The sequence below is a fragment of the Tetrao urogallus genome, assembly GCF_951394365.1.
Source record: "Tetrao urogallus genome assembly, chromosome: 1".
Classification (NCBI taxonomy): domain Eukaryota; kingdom Metazoa; phylum Chordata; class Aves; order Galliformes; family Phasianidae; genus Tetrao; species Tetrao urogallus.
Genome location: NC_136813.1, coordinates 158,235,352 through 158,259,884, shown reverse-complemented (window position 1 = coordinate 158,259,884; position 24,533 = coordinate 158,235,352). Strand labels below are relative to the sequence as shown.

The 24,533-nt window shown below is 40.3% G+C and overlaps 1 protein-coding gene across 1 annotated transcript in view; it reads right to left on the bottom strand.

Annotated features, from left to right (window-relative positions):
* Nucleotides 1-24,533, bottom strand: part of PTPRR (protein tyrosine phosphatase receptor type R) — a gene marked incomplete at both ends in the record, with an annotated part of 144,341 nt that overhangs the window by 47,512 nt on the left and 72,296 nt on the right. Inside the window, 4 exon segments of the mRNA XM_079546006.1 lie at nucleotides 7,894-8,156; nucleotides 12,736-12,846; nucleotides 19,529-19,684; nucleotides 22,082-22,195. Coding sequence (XP_079402132.1) covers nucleotides 7,894-8,156; nucleotides 12,736-12,846; nucleotides 19,529-19,684; nucleotides 22,082-22,195 — 644 coding nt within the window.

Genomic DNA, 24,533 nt, shown 5'->3' with positions numbered 1-24,533 from the left:
TCAAATTACTGCACGCCCAGGGCAACAATGACCTGTGTGATCCTAGGCCTCCCGAAGCATTTCAGTATTAACATAGACATTTCCCTTCAGTTTCTTGTGCTGTGTGCTACTTTTCAAAAAATCAACTGGACAAATCACTGCAAAGCCACCAAAACTGTCTACCAGATGGCGGCCACTGATTAACTTGTCTTAACTTAAGCCAAAAAGGAAGAAAATGCGATGGGTGGAGCAGTAAAGACAAGCACAATCAACATCCGACCAAAGAGGGTTTCCTGTCACCTTGGGAACAACACTGATTGGCATTGTGGTTTCCTGTGTACAAGCTAAAACCAGTAGCAACTGGAGTAACAAGAATAAACGCAAGATAAGAGACCTGGGAATACAATAAAATTATTATAAAATTCCTGACTAAAGCTCACGGGATGGAAAAAGCAAAACCAAGTATAGGCATGAGCTGCATTCTGAATGCAGTGTTTCCCTGCATCTGAGAGGACTATGAAGTGACACCAGAATATTTTTTCTGAATAAATGTGGGCTAGTTTGTCTGAATTATTCCCTCCCAGAAATGAATGTTAAGTGCTTTGAAGAATTTTTAGCTCTTTGCAAGAGAAAAAATAAAAAGGAATGTGAGACAATTTGGAGTTGACTAGGTGTAGATGAAGCTAGGAGAGGCAATGTACCATCTACCCATGGTAACTCGAAGTAATTTGCAGGAGATGCTAGAGACACGGGGAAATGGACTGTGGGTGTATGTTTGGGGACTGGCACATAAGTTATTTGCATCTACTTATTTAGATCATTAACTCCCAGAGACTATTGCTTCAAAGAGCTCTAACTTCAACCAAAAAACCTCCTAAAGCAGCCAGGAGTCAAACAGTTAAAGTATGGTATTTAAAAGGTCTTTGTTAGGCTGTTGCCTGAGTTCACTTCCCCTTCAGAAACAGGACAATTCACATTCCTGCCCTTTTCCTACACTGCAGATAAGCAAGGAGGTCTACAATGAACTTGGCTGAACAGACATTTGTGTGATTCAGGGGTCCAGTGTCTGCAGAAAGTTTTCAGGGAGACCTTGCACTAACAGAAATGTTACACCACTGCAAGCTGGATGTAAAACACATAGTTCTGTATCTAGTCATGAATTCATATCTTAAATGAGACCTTTTACCTCCCAACTACTGATCAGAAGATCCTCATACCTGGATCCCGTTTCACATTCCCCACCACTCAGATTAGTTCTCTCAACAGTGCAGTGCAGAACTCCTGCCCTTACCCAGGCACACTGCAGCTTTCAGCTAGCTGATATGGCCTCAGTGGTCCCTGGGGAAGAAGGACAGTGCTGGGCTGTGGGGAGACCCAAGCTGAAAGAAGGGTTACTAGAAGGCACACTGAGGACTGCTCCCATCATGTGAGCTGCAATACCAGATGTACACTTCTTGGTGTGCGCATCACATCAACAAAAAACAATTAAGCAGTGCCAGGGAACAGTCCAAGGCACTGTTACTTTATAATCAATATTGTTGAATTTCAAGCCTTACCCTTGGCTTGCTTTTAGCCTTTGCCAACAAGATCGCTCCATAGCAATTAATTCCCTGGCATTGTTTGGGAATGAGCACATGCACCAACCATTCCTGGTAGGCAGTCAGCATCCAGGCCCCTCCCTTTTAGAGGTAAAGGGACTTTGGCAGCATGGTGACAACTAACCTCTTCTATTGGCCTCAGTGCTAGTAAATGCTTCTGTATGTATTGAATTTGTTAGTCCATCTTACACACCTGGACAGAATGTAGTTGAGAGGTCTGCCGAATTATTAGAGAAATGCTTTTCTTAGGTCCTTCTGTAACTTTCCCTTTACTCTCTTGAAATATCATGCACCAACAATAGCACAAAGTTCTCTCACTGCTCTTTAGATTCAGGGCATCTTCTTGCATCCTTTCAGATGGTCATGTGGGCCCAACAGCCTGTACCCAGCACAGGAGATCTGTGCAGCGTATTCAAAGCGCTCCAGTAAGCTGGTGGCAGAGACACAGGGCTGGAGTACAAGCATTCTACCTCCTACCTCAAACTCCCTTTGCTGGTCCCTGGTGCTTTCCAAATTCCTTCTAATAAGGGATCAGTGTAAAATCATTCTCCAGCTTTTACTTTTGTGTTGGCAGATAGCTGTGCTTTGAACAATTGCGCTGACATTTTCCTGAAAACAATCTTAGGATTTAAATTAAGAACACAGAAAGCATATTCAGCTCCACACAATAGGGTAAATTTATCCTCCAAATCTATGCAAACCTAGTATATTTTAGCCAGGAAATTCAATGTCCCTTCCTGTAAATATATTAAGTTCCCATGCTTGTGTCATAAACTACAAAAACTGGCATGTTTACAGTCCTTAGGCTGCAAGGTGCTACCATCTGTGTACTACTTTAAATGATTACTCACAATAGCCAGTTTTATATCAAGATAGCAGATCAGCAATGCCATAATTATATTTGCAGCACCAACAGAGCTCGGTGATTTAAATATCAGAACAGAAACAGAGATAATTGTTGGAATTTTCCCTCATCTATGAGAGTAGAGATTTGGTTGAACACTGATACCCTGAGATGCAGGTGCATATATAGGAATGAAATGAAGAATACATCAGGTTTTTTACTGTTTCCAACACATGTTACTAAGTTGAATTGTTTTGCATGCAGTGGCATTAATATAACTAATCATTTTAACATATTGCTTTTCTAACATAAGGATAATAAATATTACAGTTAGTACTTGACATCCATGGTATTTATCAGCTGGATGGCAATTGATAGAGAGCAAAAATTGTATATGTGGCTAGAAAAATAGTTCAGTTTGTGTGGCTATGCAGAATAACCACAAAGCATTCTGGAAGTAATGCCTCCATGGAAACTACACCAAAGAGCACAATAACACAATTTGATAGAACCAATTCCCAGCTACAAAAAAAGAACTATTTTTCAACATAGCCAGTGCCATAAGCTTTGTACTTTTGCCAGTGATGAACAAGAGCCTGCATGCCATGCTTGTCACCGCAAAACATGCACCAGTGGAGGTGAGCCAAAGTTTCACAACTGCTACAACAGTTTCATTGCTAGGAAAATGTTGCCCATGCAACCCAACTTTCATTGTGCTCACAGCCTCTCTTCGGTGTCCATAAACATTGTGCAAAAGTCAAAGAATGTAAATGGCTGCAATTTTTTCCACATGGAGGAATTCTGTTCCATACCTTTGCATCATATGCACCATTTGCATCATATGCATCACATGCACTCCCATGGTGCCATTGTGTCAGATGCCATTGTGTCAGACGGCCCCTATACTGCCATCTGTCACACGGCAACAACATGTAACAGAATGTTGGTGAGAAGGTTCAACCTCTACTGCTGTACCATCAAAATCCATCCACCTTTGATATTGTGGGCCAACGTAATAAAACAGGAGGAATTACTTTTGGAGCAACCTTCATACGAGAGGAGAACAACTATCAGTATTAACACAGGCATTTTCCTCCAAGTCCAAATTGTCCACAATTTCTCTGTATAGGTGTCAAATAGTAGATGTTTCTGAGGAAGGATGCCAAGGGAAGATAGAGAACAACCACTGTTCTCATTACCTTTATGCATGGACATGTATGAGTACCCGTTGATAATACATTCCTGATTTAAATCTTACCTTTTGGCAGACAGTTCCATAGACTAGTATGGGCAATCTGAGCACATTATCATTTATTTAAGTTATTTAAAACTTAACTGCTTTTCTGTCATTCTTATATCATAAGGAAGCAGACAGTAGTGACCATTTATTGGCTTTGCAAGACACATCATTTTAACCTATCTTTCATCATACTTACAAGTAACTATTCTTATTGTATGTCTATTGAGTATTTATTTGAACTGGACAAGAACTGTCAACTCATGGGCATCTTCCAGATGATAAGGGACATCTCACTCACTGCTTACAACCTGTGCCATAGGCTTTTATAGTACTGCTCTGCTTTGTAGGGAGAAACAGCACCATGTACAGATCTCTCATAATCAAGGTTCAAGCCAAGATTTAGCGCTGTTTGTGGGACATCATAATTGGCATTGGTTTAGGTGATTTTTCTTCTGCCCATTCTCTTTCTGATGACTCTTGATTATCTCTAGATGCTGCAAACTAGTCCTGCATGCCTCTAGCATCCAGACACGTGAGCGTGATGAGCTGTCCCTTTTAGACAGAATCATTTCCTACTGAATTTGTAACAGATCAAGAAAACACTGCTGTGATCTTTCCCATTGATTATTTAGATTTAACAGACACAGTATTAGGTCTTTGTAACTAGGAAGGGATACAAACGCTTTGGAATACTTTCCAAAGCACCGTTTGTGGTTTTTTAGTATACACAATAGAGCAGATATTTTCCAGTCTCTTTTCTTCCATGTACTTTTGCATGCTAGATAATAACTAAATTATCTGAACAAAACAGAATGATGTACACTAGTTTGAAATACAGTTGTCCTAGTCAAAAATAATACCAGAACTAAAAAACAGCATCAGTGTCTGAGGAAAATGTAAATACATCTGTAAAAAAAGTGAACACTGTGCTGGTGTGGTAACTTCTTTATATCCCCATCATGCTTGTGTTTTAACAACTCACTGCTTGTACTAGGAACTTTCAAAGCCTGACATGTCAAAAATATCACATCCCACATCACCAAACTCTGATTTTGGCTGGAACCATTCATGTCAACAAGAATTTTGGGCCACCCACCTGAATAAAATAAAGCCTTACTCTGCTGGGGGAAAAAAAATTATATATATATATATATGTATATATACATATATATATGTGCAATCAGATCTACAGCCAAAACTGGACTAAAAAATACTTGCCAATCCACCACCAGCTATTCAGAATTTACTGAACTTTACCCAGTTTCTGAACCTGGGAGGGGGCAACCCTGTAAGTACAGACTGGGGGATGAGAGGCTGCAGAGCAGTCCCTCAGAAATGGATAGAATCACAGAACCACAGAATGTGCCTTAGGTTGCAAGGAACCGTAAAGACCATCTGGTTCCAATGGTGACAGTGACAGGGCCAGAGGGGATGGCATGGGGGCGCATTAGGGGGTTAAGGTTCTTCACTGCAGAGCAGTGGCACGGAACAGGCTCCCCAGAGCAGTGGGCACGGCCCCAAGCTGCCGGAGTTCAAGGAGTGTTTGAATACCGTTCTCAGACATAGAGCTGGGTTTGAGTTGGACTCAGTGACCTTTGTGGGTCCCTTCCAACTTGGGATATTCTCAGCTCTGCAGGGAACGCAAAGCTGTATGCAGGCAGCGCAGCGCAGCAGTCTCCCGCCCGCTCTAGATGTCGCTCTTCCCCCGGCCAAACCCAGCGCCTCTCCACCGCCCGGCCCGGTGTCTGATTCTGGGCAGCGCTGCGGCCCTGGCAGCCCCAGGACATGGTGATGGGCTGTGAATCTGGTTGAGAACCAGGTCCTAGCCGCTCTATAGTCCGAGATATGCTCTATATTTGTCCGAGAGCAAACCTGCGGCACTGCTAGGCCCGTGCCGGGTTCTAGACATACGAAGCTATTGCAAGCCCGAGGAATTAGCTGCTTTTACAGCTGCATTAATCAAGGCACCAGAAACCAGAGTACGTGGCACACAAAAATCAACTGTGGCACCCTACATTTAATAATTCAAACGTTAGATAATATACTGGGAAAATGTTGTATAAATGAGTAAAAGAGCCTTTTCAGAGAGATATGCAGGGAAAAAAAAAAAGTTCAAAGACTTAGCTCCAGTGTTCAGAAGCAAAATGCTTTTTAAGAAGCTGGGCAATCTCCCAAAAACATTTTGATAGGGCATGGACAGTTCTCGATTAACAGTTTGTCTGCATCTGCACCAGCTAATGTGATTCATATTAAAAATGGAAAGGTTCAGAGGGGCAGTTGTTGTGCTTCTTGAATGCATAGTAATAATTCTGCATGTAGAACTTGAGAGACAGGCAGCGTCTGGCCTTTCTGCCCCATCACTCAGACACAGCTGCCAGACTGCTTCTAGCTGGCTGGGCACTGCTCCCGACTCACTCCCGCGTGGCCAACAGTGCACTGATTCTCACTGAAGCGAGACAGTTTTCTCAGGTCTGGATTGTAAGAGTTGTTTTATAACCATGGGTCACACTCCAGAAATCAAAATGGGGACTTAGATAGTCAGAAACTATGGCTTAGGACCCCTTGTGAAGTCACTTGGTCAAAGGAAATTCAGTGCTGACTTCATCAAAAAGTCCCCATACCCATATATGTCTGTCAAGAGCTTGTCATGCTGGCAGAAAACAGCATCAGGGCTGATATCTCTACTGAATGGGGGCTCCCAAGCTGTGGCTATGATCTGGAGGGAATGCCCAGGCTTGATCCCACAGTAATAGCTGCTTATTTCAGAGGACAATAATACAACCTACTTCCTGTAGTTTTCTCTCTCACATCTCACACTATGTGCTTTATATCTAGGATCTGGAATCCTACATATAAATGAGAGTTGAAATGAGAGCAAGCATCAAAACTGATTTGCTTTCTTCCCCCATTCTTTATTTTGTGATATGACTACACTTTTTATGACAGATTTGCCTTTCAGCATCTTTCACTTGTGGAAAACTCAGTGTGGTTCATACAGCCATTGATAAAATCTGTCACTGAAATCCCACCGTTCCAAGTGAATCAGAATTACGGCTCAGCTCCGAGAGTCCTCAAAGGGAATGCTCCCGTTGGTCTGCCTTTCCATTCTGATTTTCCTGTCAAATTTGTGTGGTGTCTGTTCTTTCATTTATCTCCTGTGCTGGGGCAGAAGAGTTCAGTCGCACGGCTGCATGCTACATTAGTTATTCAGAGCACTGATGCTTTATGAAAGCGGCCCGCAGCCATGAGGCAAGAAATTATATAGGTTTCTAACAGAGGAGAGACAGATGTCAGTGTGCATTCTCCTGTTGGAAGAATAACTAGTTTCATAAAAGGAAAACTAGCCCAATATTTTAAAGGTAGAATGAGTTTTGTGCACAGTGTCTGGTGCACAAGTATTTCTAAGGAGCTGATCATAAGGGTTGCTTTCATTACTAATCACTTCTTTTTCTTTTTTGTAATGGCTGTAGACCTTAGGCTGTATCCCTATCATGAGAGAAATCTGGATTTGAGAAGAAAAATGATCTTAAGGTGATAACAGAAATACTATACAAGACCAGTAAGCATATTAAGTTGCAATATTTCTCCTTTTTAAGTTTCCCATGTATTAGGGATTCCTTAACAACATGAATGTCCTTTGCTGACAAAAGACAAGCAGCTGGTCTGCCCTCTGCCAGGATCTCCAGGATGAAAACAGGCAAAGTAAAGGGAAAAAGAAAAAAAATGATTTGAGATAATTGTTGGAAAGGGGAAGAAACAAATTAACAAAAGGAGTTATAGTACTACAGTTAATCTCAGCTCAAACTTCTGGATCATTGCACATGTGAAAAGGAAACAACGGAATACCCATAAGATACTAACACATCAAAATCTCACATCTAAGATGTCTGCAAGATGACACCTCCAGTCCACAGTCAGAGGAGACATAGGCAATCATAGAATCCTAAAATCATAGAATGGCCTGGGTTGAAAAGAACCACAGTGATCATCTGTTTTCAACATTTCAACCCCCCTGCTATGTGCAGGGTCACCAACCACCAGACCAGGCTGCACAGAGCCACATCCAGCCTGGCCTTGAATGCCTCCAGAGATGGGGCATCCACAACCTCCTTGGGCAACCTGTTCCAGTGCATCACCACCTTCTGTGTGAAAAACTTCCTCCCAAAATCAAAAAACAGAAATAGTATAAAAAAAAACAGAATAAATTCTGAATGTGCTGGGCACCATCCTACCTTTCCTGGAGCCCCACAGATTTCATTCTGAAAGGAGATGGACTGGCACACGGGGGAGGTTTGAGCTCAGGAACACATTGGCCTTGAGGGTCCACTACCACATTGACAACCTTTGGAGCCTTTTCAGGCTGGACCATGCTGTTGGTAGTCTTATATTCAGATCGAGATGTATGAAGGGGAAGTGGTGAGAGGTGGATCTCTTGCTTCTTTTCCTTCTCTTGTCTCAGCGACAACTGAATCTTCTCCTTTAATCTATACAGAACCTATTGGAACAGAGAGGAGAACCCAATCCTGATTCACTGGTAAACAAGGTAAGGGAGAAACCACAAATACAATAAGATTGCTAAATGTGGCTTTTATTTCTAGAAAGTAAACCACAACTTATGTTGCATGGCATTTCTCACAGCAGGATAAATATTTTCATTACATAAACCACAGAGCGTACACGTGGGCGGCAGAGATTTTAACAGTTCTTGTTGTGAGCCAGTAATTATTTGTAATACCAGCAGTTGTATTATTACATGGACAAATAACATAGAATGGAAAATAGTCACAAAAAAAGAAGAAGGAAACATGATTAATAAAGTAACTGTAGAAAAATGTATAAGCATTTTAGTAAGAGACAATGACACAGAATAAAACAAATGCTTATAGTTGAGCAGGGTAATTTTACCAGGCCACTTTTATAAGGGTAGGATGCTGCTGCCTCAAAATACTCCCTGTTTCTCAATATCCTTATGGAAACATTACCTATTCTGTAATAAATCTGAACAGACACATAGTTTATGACGCTGTTTAGGGATTTGTGACTATTCAGAAACATGTTTTACAATTACCAAGACACTGACATCTCACAGTGTATATGTGCAGCAAAAGCTTTTCAGAAACTTGTACTGATCTTCTTCCATTGAGCTCCATGCTGATATTCTCACACAGGGGCTTGGCAAGGGCTGACAGATAGCAAGTGCTCAGTTCTGTTATTCCGAAGGAGCCTATGTTGCACTGGTGTAACAGTCCTCATCTCATGAGGGGAACATCAAAAATATGGTCTGAGCTACGGCTGTTCCACTTGCAAAATGCTTCTAAGAGCCATGAAACTTCAGACAATTACCAGTGCATCTTTTGTGACAGTTACACTACCATAAGTATTGTGTGTGAAAATGGGTGAAGGGTGCTCACAACTCTCTGAAGGTGCCTGCACATACCCATATACTTACTACTCTGCTTGCAAAGCCATAAAAACTGAGTCTTAACCAAAGCAATTTTTCTGCTGCGTTTTTTGATGTCTGTTTCCCTGCTATCACTGCATGGAGATCTATCACTCCAAAGCTTTTCAGTGAAGAGTGGATATATCTGACAAGTTTGTTTTTTCAAGGATTAGTGTTAGAGGTTTAGCTGGGAACTGACCTAATGTCATTAGCAATACACCCATTAAACAAGACTTAGCTGCGTAAACCATCTGTTCATTCTGAAATGTTCAGAATTAAATGGCACAGATAAACTCTCTTAGCCACAGTTTTGCAGAAAAAACAGCCCTGCTATGAAGCAGGGACATAGGTATCAGGGATTTGAAATATTTTAACCCTCCACCCCAGTGATCACTTTGGCCTCATTTATTTCTGAAAACCACAAACACAGATAAGGCAGTCACTGTTATGACAGTGCTAACCATACCTTCTTGTCTCTGATGTGCTTAAACATAGTTTCTTTCCCTGGAGATCCCAAGAAATATGGGGCTGGGTTCCAAAACTGTACTATTATTAGTTCCTAAACTTTTTAATTACAAGATTCTAGGGGGAAAAAAAAGAAAAAAAGACAGCCAGTACTTGCAGAAGTTGAAAAAAAGCTGAAGAACTTTTGTGATCCTCAGTGGTGTGATCCAGTCAGTTTTTAAATGAATTCCAGATAAAAGTAAGAAAAAAATGACAATGGCCAAAAAGGCAGCAGTCAATCAAGTTACCAAGCTCTGAAAAGTAAACTTGGTTGTGTTATTTCAAATCACTTTAATCATATCTGTCAGTATGGGTGGAAATGGATATGAAGGCCTTAACTAGAAGAACTGATGTTGTACTGATACCTCAGAAGACTCATTATGTAGATAATAAAGAAGCATGGAGCAACATGAGGTACCATTTTCCAGGACACGCGCAGGGGGTCAACTTTTCATTTTTCATGTATTAGATCTAGGGATCAAAGTCAACTTCAGTGGGAAATTAACTCTTTTTTTTCTTTGTCCTCTGACTCAGGGTATGCAGAAGAATGATGGGGTGCTGACACCATGATAATCACTCTTCATTTCTGCTCAGTGTTCTACAAAGGAAAGCTGATGTGATAGCTTGGCCAGTACCTCCAAGCTACCCATTCAAACTGCCAGTAGAACTCCATTTTTCATCTTCAGAGAGAAATGGGAAATCACAAAGAGAGAAGTAGGTCTCTGGGATGAAGCTCTTGGCAACTGTTATATGGAACAGCAATACAAAAACTCTCTGCCTAGAGATATTTAGGGTACCCAGGATAGAATAGCAAAATCTCACCAAAACCAAGGAAATTAAGATGGTTCACTCTAATTAAAAGTGTCCTCTAACGAGTGCTTATCAACATGCGCATGTGGCTGTGTGCACATCTCTGCATGAGCCAGGCTGATGTGTGTATGAATGCAAGAAGAAAGCCAACCAAAAAAAAATCCCCTTCAGCTCTGGGGAAAGGCTGAAATAAAGCATTAGTCATGTTGTATAATGTATTATTACTGCAAGGTATTTGAATACCTTGATTTGAATGCACTGTAAAAGGTTTTATAGATACAGAATAAAAGAATTCAGGCAATCCAGAACTAGTTTATACACAAAAATGCTGTTTTTGAGTCAGTTTAGACAGTATTGCGGTATGATCAAACTACGTATCTTTAAACTGGTAAAAAAATGCTGGAGTTGGTGGGTTGATATTAGTTAGATGTAGATATCCTGTACTTTAATTGCTTTCAAAAGGCCTGAACCAGTTTATAAATCCTGAAACTTGTGACCTTATACACAAATGAAAAAATGGATATTGAAATGTTGGTCTTTTTTTGTTATTCAGTGCTCTTTTTGAAGGAACTCCAAAATACAATCACGAAGTTGAAAAATATTCCTAATTTAAGTAACAATCTCCCCAGAGCATCAAATAACCGTTCATAATTTATAAGACACTGGAGCCAGTAATAAAAATTTAGACTCCCACATTTGTTGACAAGACAAAATTCATATCTTTCAATATTTTAAATGAAAAAATAACCCTGCTTTCTGTTTTTTTTTTGAAGTGAAAAGAACCACGTCATTTAGAAAACCACTTTATAACAACTAAAGCATTTCATAAATTGAAAATGATACTTCCAGACCATTCAGAACAGCTATATATAGAGTTCATATTAAAACGAGAAAAGGAAAAACAAACAAACAAAAAGATATGCAGACACACTTGTTTATCAAATCAGGAAAAATTAGTAAGAAAGAGTAATAGCTAACAATTTAATCAACTGCCAAGTATTGCACTGTTTAGTGATAGTTCAGTTATTTCTCTGTGTAAAGCAAAAAAATTGAGTCCTATTTTACACATAGGAGCACTGTAGCTGTTCTTCCTACTTAATATTTTGCTGAGTGTGGTTTACAAATGATACACAACGTTCCCAGCAGAAGCAAGCCGGTGTTCCCACTGCTGAGGGGAGCAGGAGCTGAGTGTTGGTCTTCATGTCTAATGTATTCCTTCCTACCCCATACTTTAAAGGATGCTTCCAAGTCACTGGCACACACAGCTAAGCTTTCTGCTTTTGGACCTTTTGCATTTTGCATTCTGTTTCTCCGAAGTAAAAATCTGAAGTAAAAGTACTTACTTCTAGAGTTACCTTGCTATCTTGGAGTGAGATGGCATAGAAATGAAATGACTGGGAAGTAGGAGTTGTGAAAAAGAATAATTTTCTTGAGAGACTGTAAGTTTGAATAAGATTTTGTTATAAATTTGAACATTTAAATCTTCAGACAAAATGTTCTTTCCATCCTAAGGTTATGAGTGGGAAATCTGCCTAGATTAAATTAAACATTAAATGTGTTTGCAAGCAAGAGAACTGAAAAGACTCCAATGTGCTATGAATTCATAAATGATGAGAATTTTCACAGGATTCAGTAAACTCATATGTTTATGCACCATGGGAGACATGCAGTGTGTGAAATGTAACACAGGAGAAATGCAGAATGCCATGGGAAAGTGGATGGTGGTCAAGCTTTGTTCCTGGTCTGCATGACCTTTGCAAACCTCACATTCAGCACTGTCACCAGAAACATGGCCACTGAACTCACAGTGAAGTGTCTACGTTGTTCAAGAACACTATCATTACTTTGTGTACTTATCTATCACTTCAGTTTAGAACATGTATATTCAATATATGAGCATAGACAAGCACTTCCTCTCTTTCTAACAAATGATTACCAGTAGCTTATGATCATGGCATTTTTTTTTTTATTATCCATTAACTGAAACAGTAGGCTAACATAGCTTCAGTGATCTGGGACCTTAGTAAGAAGGCTGAGAAGTCATCATTCACATCACTCCAGAGTTACTCTGCAGGCTTAGAGACTGTGATTTACTTCTTCAACTTTCTTCTACATATATTCTGCAGCTGGACTAAAAACATTTCAAGAAATGTATTTCTTCAAACTTTGGCTTCACAGCGTGATGAGAGCTTAGTTTTTAACAGCTCTGAAGAAACATGTCTCATATAAAGAATGTGACTCTATCCTTCACATTGAGAAAAGTATGAAGCAAAGAACAGCAAAAAGAAAAAGAAAAAAAAGGTAAAAAAGTAAAACTTACCATTAAACAAGTTACTAGAATGACAAAGATGCTGAGAAATATGACAACTGCGTAAAATCCTTCTTTGCTCCAGATTTTGTCTGCTTCCCGCTGGCCTTGCAAAACATTTTTCTTTTTTAAGAAGTAAAAAAGAAAGAGGAAGAGAGAGAAAAAAAAAAAATTATGCAGTAGCACAGGCAGATGAAATAGCACTCGTCAGGCACCAAACCCCATCTCCAGCAGCCACAATTCACGTTCCCAAACCAATGACACTCTGAGCCTCTGCCCCAGCTCAGCACCCTGCCTGTTTGTGGCCCTGGTGCCACGTCAGATGACCTGAGATCTCCTCTGTGACTGCTGCTCCCACACCAGCAAAACCTTGCTTTGAAGCTTAAGCAAATGAAGCTGGTGCTCTTCCTTGGAAACTACCTGGCTGACCAGGGGAAAGGGCAGCGCTTCGGCGTGGGCTGAGGAAACAACTCATGCTGCCCTTTTCTCCCACTGCTTATCTCCTGCCCCACCGCCCACATGCCAGCCTCTGACCTGTTTGCACTTTACACAGTGACAGCAGGTGACTCGCTGCTTGCCCAGGAGCCCTGCTGCTGCCACCTTTACAACTGACACCTGCACGGATGTTACACGCACAGCAAAACTCCCATTACGCTGAAAGTACTTTCAGAATTCTACTAGCAGTAATTCTCAATGTGCTTCCAGTAATCTTGTTATCTCTGGGTTCCTGCTGATCCTACACTTCTGTGCACACTCAAATTTACAGAACTCCTGGGAAACTCATGGAGGTTATGAAACAATCATAATTGCAAAAACATGTATTTTTGGCTTTACTGTAGTGAGGTGAGCTGTTAGAGAATCAGAATTTCACTACATTTCTAAATATATATGGTAGCAGAAACAGGGTACATACACTCCAGCCTAACTGCAACATGTTATTTACAAGAAAGTATGCTCTCTTGCAAGAACTGGAACCTTCTGCTGCTTGGATCCTTGACAGAAGATAAGAAGACATTGCTCTCCTCACCACCGTTCATTTTCTTTCCACTTCTTTAACTGCACATTCAGTACAGTACTGAGGGAAGCACACATATCTTAAGTTCTGTTTCCACTTGCCACGTTCAAGATCTGTGTCTTTTCCCTTCACTGAAATTCATAGAATGGCTTGTGTTGGAAGGGACTTTAAAGAGTACCAAGCTCCAATACCCTGCTGTGGGAGAGCTGCCACCCACTGGATTAGGCTGCCCATGGCCCCATTCAACCTGGCCTTGAAATCCGCTAATGGCTTTAATTACAGTTCTTGTTAACGAATGAGCTGCCTTCTCATGCCACTGCTAGCCTTCCTTCTTCCCAGGGACACTGTGCTGGAGCTGAGAGTTGCCCTGTTTCCACATGGGGAAGAATTTGTTCAGGGATGAGTGACTGTTTGCTGGACCTGCACTACTGCAGGGACCCCCCAGGACTTAGGGCAGACTGTTCACTCGTTTGGACATCATCATATCAAGCAGGCTCCCTGTGTCCACAAGTCACCGAAAGTTAGAGAGCCCTGATGCAACCAAACTCATCTAGTAAGGACTGCTGTGGAGAGGGAAGGCAAACAAATACCAGGCTGAATGCTGCACATTCTCCTTTCAGTGCAGATTTTGGCCTCCCTGCTTTAAAAACAGGCAAGACAATGCTAATGCAAGATAATTCACAGATCACACTATCACGAGATGCAAGTGTACAGAAAAGTATCATATAGCATGGTAAATTCACAGAGAATTGCTTGCTAAAAATAAAAATGCATATGTATAACCAGAACTTGGCTGCTTTCAGCATAATAAGTAAGAGTTTTCCTTGAAAGTCACCTCACTGGGGACCAGCATGGAAATCCTTTACCTGCTGAAGTACAGAAATAGACCTGTAAAGGCTAAAAGATTTCAATTAACCAAAATTCATTAGTGTTACTGAACTTTTTAGTGTATTTATATTTTATTTAATGTACTTAACTGAAACTAAATGAATTACCTCTATAATGTCTGTCTACTGGTACACGTATTCAGTATATGCTTTTCCCAGATTTGTCTTTTGAAAAGTAAATCTCAAAGAATATCAACAAATGCTGTAAAAAAAAAAAAAAAAAAAAGAGTGAAAAACAAGTATGCTATGGCTTTCACAGGTCCAGCACACCACTTTGAAACAACAAAGCAGTCCCTTCACCCAAGGAAGGAAATCTCTCCCCCTGGTCTAACTGAGCAGCATTCAGGACAGCAGAATCCTTCCTTCAGCTGCTCCCCAGTGACAGAAGAGGCTGTGACCTCCAACAACTGAGTCGTTTCACTTCCATGATAAGAAATTGCTCTCTGAAATGTTAGCACTGCTAAGTCAGAACTTTGCTCTTGGGTCTGAGAGATCTGATAAGAAAGACAGCAGTTGCCACACGCACTGCAAATTGCTAACACCCAGGAAACCAGCTCACAGGACAACCAAATGCTGAGAGAAAAACAAAAGAGAAGATAGGAAGAAAAACTCAAGCTGAGCAGCAAAAAGGCACAACTAGTAAAGGTGTGAGGAGTACAAGAGCATGGGGCTGGCCAGGGAGCACCTGTAGCACAGGTCCCAGAACAAGCCTGGCCACAGGGAGGGTAGACACCATGTTCATTATCATGTCCATCATCCTTAGTATCTGACTCCATTCTGTAAGCAACCTTAGTCAGGTGAGTGATTGAGGCAAAATTAGCCTGGTTCATATAAATAGTTTTAATTCAACATCATTTAAGATGGGAAAAAAAAAAAATCACATTTTGTATTCTACAGAGTCCCATGCTATTGTCAACCTCACTGAAAAGTACCTGCACAGGTGACTGCTTTGCTCTAATGTGGAAAAACGTGTGTTTAAAAAAAAAGACTTTTTATGGACTTAAAAACCCCTAACATTATATATCTACTCACCCTTCTGGTCTTGCTACAGAATCCTAGCAGGTTATTTTTACAAACAAGTGAAATGGGCAGCCAGCAAGAGAGACACCAACCTGAAGCAAGCACTGTAAAATCAGGAACTGAAAGATCCTGTCAAGATTTCAGGAGCTGCCAAGAAAGTTAATCCTTCTCTGGAAAAAAAGGTGAATGCTTAACTTGTATCATTTAACCTCAACTACTTCCTTAGGCCGAAACACTAATGAAAACATGGCACATCACAGTTCAGACCTCAGAGGAAAGCTTCCATAGAGCTGGGGATCAAATTTAGGATCATAAAGAGTTCACTGAAGTTCACACTGGGTTGCTTTGATTTTTCTGCTATTCTAACTGTGTTAGTAAAAGAATATTTAGGAAAGACTGCCGAAAAATCACTTCCCCACAGAGAAACTATGCAGGAACACTAGTGACCTAATTGAACTCTTAACATCCCCTATGACAAAGCTTCCTCAAACACTCTAACTATGCTGTGCTAAGCTACTGCCAAGGTCACCTTTCAGTTTCGTGATGGTTCTCTCCATTCTGGCATTCAGCCCTTACACGTGTGTGTGATGAAGTGTTGTGATTTCATGGAAAAGCTGTCAGCCTGCAGGGCTCTCCTTTGTGTGCCAGTCAGTTCACTGACTTGTGGCTTCTGTAACGCTTTAAGTGCACGACTGCTTCCTTTGATTTCTTCTCTAGCAGAAGTTAATATCACACACTTCAAAGGCAAACAATAGAAGCTTATGCAAGGCTGCTGTAATTGTACATTTTGGTATTGCATGATTTTGGAATATACTCTTTCACGGAGATTTCTCCTTAGTCTACAACTCCCAGCTAACAGTTTGTTTATCTCAGATAACACAGTAAAACTTACTTTACTGACCATAACTTCAGATATTCCTTTATCCAAAACTACTTCAAAGTCCTATTCTACTAAGCTCTGAAATTCATTAGTATTTTCTTTTTATTCTCTCACCAGGCATTGGGATTCTCAGAATGTAATGGCATAGACTGCATAGGTGATTGAATTTAGTCCCATCAAGAAGCACCACTTCAACAGCTACTTGTTTTTGGGAAGTCTGTTCACTGCCCTATGACACCACAGATCAGAATACAGCCCTAAATTCCACTTCAGACACAAACTTTTAGACCATAATAAAAGAACAAATGCCACAACTACAATTGGCCATTGGAAAAGAAAGGACATATGAAAAAATCTATTGGCTTGGATCCCTGAAATGGCAATGACTCGACTGTATTAAACTTTCATGTTCCCACAGGTACACTTTTCCATTCTACAGCAGGCAGCAAAGGACTCCAAGTGGTTCCTACAGCAAAAACATACAGGAAATCTGCTCTTCCAACAACTGCATAATAAGAAACTATGATATGAATTTTGAGAAAAGTGATGTAATTGAAAATAAATCCATCAGTGATTAATGCATCAGTAGATGTGAATTTGCTAATTACTACCAGAACAAATGGAAACACAGTTCCAGATACCTACATCCACTGAGAATTTTGCTATTCATGGTATCACCATAAGCTGAGACTTTAGGAAAGAGCTTTAGTTCTCCACCCCAGTTTTCCTACCACATCTTAGTAAAGTTTCTTCTTTCCACCATCACTGGCTCAGTGCAACTAGGAGTTCTAGTACTAAGCTCGGTTAGAAAGTGACAACCAGACAAACTCAAGAGAGGTACCTCTGAGATGGGCTGAGTTGCCTGCTGAAGGTATCTTTTCAATTCTGGTTACTGCAGAGAGAGCTGGTAGCCTTTCTTACGTAGCTAATAATGAAAAAGGCGACTAATATTGGAGAATTCCAGTTTTAACACCTCCGAGCCGCCATCTAGAAAGAGGAGATCATGCTTCCTTTCTGCACAAATCCTTCCTTTCTGCTAATATATATGTAATACTGGTTGGGAAGAATTCAGAAATGTTAATGGAAGATATGATTCATTCACTCATGATTTAGTTAGGGCTGATAGCTGAGTGAAAAATAAATGGTTAGTAGTTGAGCTGAGTAGTTGATAGTTGATTAGTTGCCTTTAAGCTGCTGCTCTCTGTTGAGTCTTACACATGCAAACAGATTATCAAGATTGAAAAGGAATAATAGTGTAAATAACAGCATAAAACTGCAAGATTTTTGCAGGAATAGGGTTTTAGTATAATCTGTATAATCTGCATGCAACTGAAATATCAAAATGACCTTTTGTTTCTCCAGCAGTATTAGAAAGAGAGAAGGAGGTAGAATCTGGACAACTTTCATTCTAATCATTCTTTTCTATAAGATAATCTCTGGTTTTCTACACTTTCTTTCAGAGATAAATTGCAAATACCTGAGCAGCCCAGACTACTGTCTAACACAGATGGGATTTTGATTTCAGCACTGTTTTTTCCCCAGTATCTTTTCATAACTCGATGATATTTCTCCATTCATCTATTATTCATGTATGTTCTTCTCCCACATCTACCTGAAGTGTTATTTGTAACTTAAGCACTTGGAACTGATAATTGCATTTATCACAACCGTCACTGTTGTATGTTTCAGTACTAAAGGATATTGTAACCTAAAGTGAGCCTAGTCTAGGTTGCAAGTGGGCAATAAAAAGACCTGATTTGACTTTTGGACAACATCACTTGGCTGTGTTTATTTCATTAGAACAGCTAAAACCTGTGAATTGTCACATTTTCATAGTGGCAGATTGCTATAGGTCATGTAAAATTGTACTGAACTGACCCTGGTTTTATGTTGTCTTTTTATACTGAAAACATCTTCTAGATTCTTAAACACGGTTAGAACCCCTAAAATGAGCACAATCATTTGCAATCAGCAGAAAAACAGGTGAATATAACAGCTCAGCACCGGCTCAAGTATAGGTTTAGATTCAGAAAAACATGAGCTCACAGAATTACAGGGTTTGGAAGGGACCTCAAGAGATCATCAAGTCTAACTCCCCTGATAAAGCAGGTACCCTACAATAGGTTGCACAGGTAGGCATTCAGCCAGGTCTTGAATATCTCCATAGAAGGAGATTCCACAACCTTTCTTGGCAACCTGTTCCAGTGCTCTGTCACCCTTACCATACAGAATTTCTTCTTCATGTTAGTATGGAAATTCCTATTCTCAAGTTTTAGGCCATTACTCCTTGACCTATCACACACACCACCAAGAAGAGCATCCATTTGGCTCCCACCTCCCTTTAGATATTTATAAACATTTATCAGATCCCCCTTCTTTTCCCCAGGCTGAATAGCCTTTACTCACAGGGGAGATTTCTGTGGCCCTCCACTGGATTTCTTCTAGGAGATCCCTATCTTTTTTGAATTGGGGAATCCAGAACCGGATGCAGTAGTCTAAATGTGGCCTCACCAGGGCAGAGTAGAGAGGCAGGATAACCTCTGACCTGCTGGTCACACTCTTTTTGATGCTCCCTAGGATACCATTGGCCTTCTCAGCCACAAGGGCATGGTGCTGGCTGATGGCCAACCTGTTGTTCAGCAGGACCCCCAAGTCCTTCTCCAGAGAGCTCCTCTCCAGCAGGTCATTCCCTAATCTGTAATGATACATGCAGTTATTTCTCCCCAGAGGAATACTCTGCAAATATAACTCTTAGTTGTAGAGAGAAACAGTTCATCAGAAGTTTTCCTTTTTCTGGACCTAGATTCTAATGCTTAAAGAGCCTTAAAAAGCTACTTTAAAATAACTCAGCAGGGCTAGCTGTGTAATTCCTGTACTGCAGTAATGCCATCTTAGCTGATACATTCCCAGCCTCATTCATGAGAACCTCAGCCTAAGAACTGCTGTGGCTCTAAGATCTGCCAAATCTGTAATAAACTACAGGTCAGACACGTGATAACCAACCTCAGGGGAGACCTCCGTTATTCCAAACTGTGATAAACTCTGATGCAAAATGTTGATATTAAGTGAACGCAGAACTTCTTCAGATGGGAGCGCATCAGAAATTCCTGGCTTTCTGTTCAAGGGAGACACAAACAGTTCCACACAGTTCTTCTTGCCCTAGAAAAATAATAATGATAATAATCATTAGTATAATAAAAATAATAAAAAGGAGAATCATAGGAAGGGTCTGAGACTAGATAATCTCTTCTGCCTACAGATTTTAACTATATCTCCAGAAATGAAAGCACAGAACAGAAAGACTGCAACCTGCTCTGTGAGGAGAGCACACACATTCCCTGGCTCCTTAAACTCCAGTTGACTGTGCAGGAAAATGCAAATTCTATATGTCATCAGATGTGCTTTGTCTTATTTACTGTTGACAAGGCCTTAGAACCACTGAATAAGAGAGGTCAACAAAACATGGGAAGGAGCCATGGATGGGGACAAGGGCAAAGACTCTGGAAGTATTTTAACTGATGGTTCCGATCCCAACTGAAGGGCAGTCCTGTTTTGGGTGCCGGACCTTAAACAGGAATGCTTAGTATAATGCCATGGCATTGTGTTCTAATTCCATGTCCACATGTTGTGAACAACACTATAACAAACTACAATGTATTTTCAGTAGACTGTAATGTAACTCCCTAAGAGAGCACAATGAAATGAAAGGATGCTTAAAAAGTAAGCTGAGCACGCCAGCTTCTCCCTTCCATGAATTCCTGCCCTAATTTTGTTGTTGCAGTTCTGGTAGTGCAAATGGTGCTGTGTTAGAGATGTCAGCAATGATGACTGCAGCAGAGCATCAAAAGAAGAGACTGCCAGAGAGTTCATCTGCTTGGCTGTGATCGTCTGAGACCAGTGTTGATGTCCACAAAGGATGTGTGAACCCAACTTAAGAGCTTACCTCATTTTAGTCATCTAAATCACCTCCAAAGCCAGTACAGAGAGACTGGTTTCTCTAGTGAATGACTGAATCCATCCTAAAATAACCAGGCACTCAATGCTTCTTTAATCACCCTTCTCCACAGTGCCTTTGGAAGAAACCTACATCAGCAGCTCAACTTGACTGAGTAAGATGAGATGAATTTGACGTGCCAGAACTCTGCATGAAAAGATCTAGCTCATGGTAGAAGAATAGGAAGCGAGAATAGTGCCTCCTAAGCTGTAATTTCATCACCTGTGAATTTTTACTTTCTGCCTGTGATTTTAAGAGCAAACGTGGCTCTTGTGTTCTTCCTACATCAACAAAAGACAGTAACTCATAGCAGCATTTCACAGATGTTGAGAAGACTAATTAATTAATGTATTCTGAGCTCTGTGCAGGTTCAAAATACTTTTACCTCTTCCCTTAGATCAATCAAGAAGAGAAAGTGAAAAACCTATCAGTCAGCAGGAAAATGAACAGCATTTTTCTTCTGCTTGGTTAGATAATTTCCACAGAGCAGAGCAAGAAGGCAACTGAGGGATTGGGTGTGTTGAAACGCCCCTCAAACTGCAACATTCCTTATTTAGTTTTGTTTTTCTCTGAATATCTGTCATTTGAGTTAATACAAGGGACAAAGGAGAATCAGCTCACTTGTCAGGAATGAGTGGCATCCTGGCAAACAGGAAAAGAGCTGTGCCGCATTCCTGTTCATTTTCTCTGCTGTACGTCTTGTGTGATCCTTTCTCCCAGATACATTGTTTGAAAAAGCTTTATAGCCTTTTTTGATGTATACAGTCCTATCAAGCTATCAAAGCAGGCAATGCTTTCTTGCTGAACCTGTCAGCTTTCTTCCCTAACACCTAACTTGCAGGCAGAATAACTTTTTTTCCCAGTGCAGTGTGAATTGAATGCTAGCAATACACACATGATGTTGGTTTTTCTTTGTCTGCATCACGGCTTAACTCCAAAAAAAAAATACAGCAGCATTAAGAATGTATGCTCTCAACCATCCACCAAAAAACAGACAGGGAAAATTGTTTTTAAAACATCTTTGCTGTTGGAGGGAAATTTCTTCTACAAAAATGATATGTTAGCATTAAGTGAGTATAGGCTACTATATCTAAGTAGCAAGTAATGAATGTTGATATTGTGAGGGAACATTTAATTTACTAATGGACAGTCTGAAGGTAAACTGTGAGGATGCCTTCAGAAGGCAAAAGCATGTGTATTTTTTGAGCAAGATTCAACCTCTGAGAAACAAAGGTGGCTTTTGGTGGATGTGATGTAGAAATGCACTGGAATGCAAACTAAGGGTTAAGAAAACTGCTTATGAATAAGACAAAAGAGATTTATCTGACTTCATTTTGTATAGACTATTACTGAGAATGGTTTCCTTTCAAAAGGAAATTTAAGTCATTTCGTAATGGAGATCCATTTTTCTGTAGGACACTTCTGGGAAAAAAGAAAATCTATCAGAAAAGTAAGTGTTTTTCTGTCTTACTTTATTGAAGCTCTCCATGATGTCAGGATAATAAATAAGAGAATCCTAAATCATTGGTAAATTTTACTGTACATGGCCTTTTGGTACTCACAATGAGTCTGTTGATGTGAACTTGCTGAGGTAACAGTCCCAGTGCTGCAGCCACTCCTTGGCGAAATATCCGAAGCAATGTGATATTCAGCTTGTTTATGTCCATTTGCAGTGTCTGAAAAGCAAAACCAGTTCAAATGAACTCCTTGCTCAACACATTCAGTTCTAAACATACCTGATCTCTTGGATGCTCACTAATTGTTTTTTGTTTTTTTTTTTCCCTAGAATGAAAATCAATGTAATCTACTTGTGGTGCAATATGAAACAAATCTAAAGGAAAATGTAAGCATCTTAAACACTGCTTCTAGCAAAGTACTGCCTTTTCTCAACAACATTCAGAGTAGATTCCAGACGTTTTCAGCTAAATTCCTCAGCCAAGTCACAGTGCTCAAGGTAACACGATTGCTGCATTGGAAATGAAAGGCATTGAGCAGCAATCCACCCCAAAGAATGAGACGTTGGATTTACACAATGCAGATTTGCTTTGAATATTTTTCTTAAGAGTTTCTCCCTGCAGGTAAAGAATCAATCATATCTAGTGAAATTACACACCTTTTATTTTGATTATCAATTTCTGAGATAAAACAAAGTAAACAAACAAAATGAAAGCATTCCACTTGAATTTCCCAAACTTCATCATCTCAGGCAGAGCAGGCTATAAATTCTTAGCTGAGATGAATCAAGGCAATGAAACATTTTCTGAGTCAGAACTATCACAAAATTTAAATATTTCCTCAGGTTCAAATCCTTCCTGTGAAGTCAATGGAATTTTACCCAGGAAATAATTAAGCTTCAGATCTTTTTCCCAGAAGACCCAGATATCTCTGCATATGACACGTGGTAGCCAGCACTCCCACGTGGCACTCTTTGGTCCCTTTCTTGGTTTCTGTGTCCTGCTTGTGGACAATACACAGTGGAGATGAGAGGAGAGGAAGTATACTGGATAGTCTCAGGTGACCTACAGCATTTCTGGCAGGGCACTAGCTCAGGAACTTGTCAGTTTCTGACTGAGCCAGCTGACTTGAGCTGAAAAATATTTTTTATTTTTAACTTTTTACTTCAAGCCATAGGGCAGTTTACTGCTTTGAGGAGCCAAGCAAGGATATTTCCTTCCTAACCAGAGTTGAGGAATCAGTTACTCTAATCAGAGAAAATTAAATACCCATAGGTCAGGCACCACATCGTGAATGTGGCTATGAGCAGAGAGAAATATCAGTTTTCTCAAAAAAATCCGAAACAAAACACAATGCATTTTGACTGCTGTTATTTGAGTGATTATAAATTATAATGTAAAACTGGAAATAATTTGCTTTTCTCTTCTACTATCAATTTGATCCTTGGATTGGTATTGTTTTTCATTTTATTCTCTTTTATTTCACTTTTTTTACACTAAAGGGGTTGTCAGGTCTTGATACATCAGGTAAGATCTGCTCTCAGCATACTCACGTGCTTTAATTTAACTGGAAGAATTATAGCAGTCCTCACTTTCAATGACCCTTCCTACCTTTGCATTTTCAAAACAGTTTCCTTGTTTCCTCCTGAATAAGACATCATGAGCAGCCACAAAACTGCTTGAGCTTTGTCACTGAAACAGAGGAATGTGCTGAGAGTAGAGACAGATCTTCAGCAGGCCTGAGCATTGCTCCTGCTGTGGGGTGCAGTGAAGCTGCGCCCACATAAGAAGCTGATAGCCTAAGAGATCTGGGATAAACGAGAAGGGGAGCTGCTGCTGAGGCAGGAGGGCTGTTGTGAGAGTCCTTAGACATCCACCAGGATGGAATAATGAGGGAGAAACCTCTTATCTGAGTCAACGACCCTGAGTTACAGGGGTGATGCTACCTGTTGTTACTGAACAAAACCAGAAAGAGTAAAATCAAATACATTCACTTAAGTATATATAGGTATTAGATCCCATTAACTGAGATGCTGCTACATAGCACATTAAGAGCTCACTGTCAAAGACACAGAAATGAAACATCCAGAAAAATATCCAGCTTCAGACAAAAGATAAGATGTTAAAAAAGATGTAAGAAGGTAATACCCACCCAATAAATTTAACACATTAGGATTACAGTCCATCTTATGCATGGACAATAAAATGTTGTGAAGTTTCATTACCTTCTGAAGAATCCCATTTCCTTCTACCTGGCCTGAATTTGGTACACCATGTCCTATAACAAATAACCATAAAAGACTGCATGGTTTATGTGTCTCTGTATAACTACATGCATATTATCCTTAGTGCTTCAGGGAAGACAGAAGAGCATAGCACTCCATTGCTCCAAATTCAGCCTGCTTAGGAAGTTCACCTGGTGATTTTAGGACCCCTTCAAAACACTTCCCAGAACATCTTATTTTCTGAGGTTGGCCACACTGTGACATGGTGGGATGGCTGAAGGTTGCATGGAGAATTAGTGTTTGTCCACATACCAAGTATAAGTCATTTGGATGGG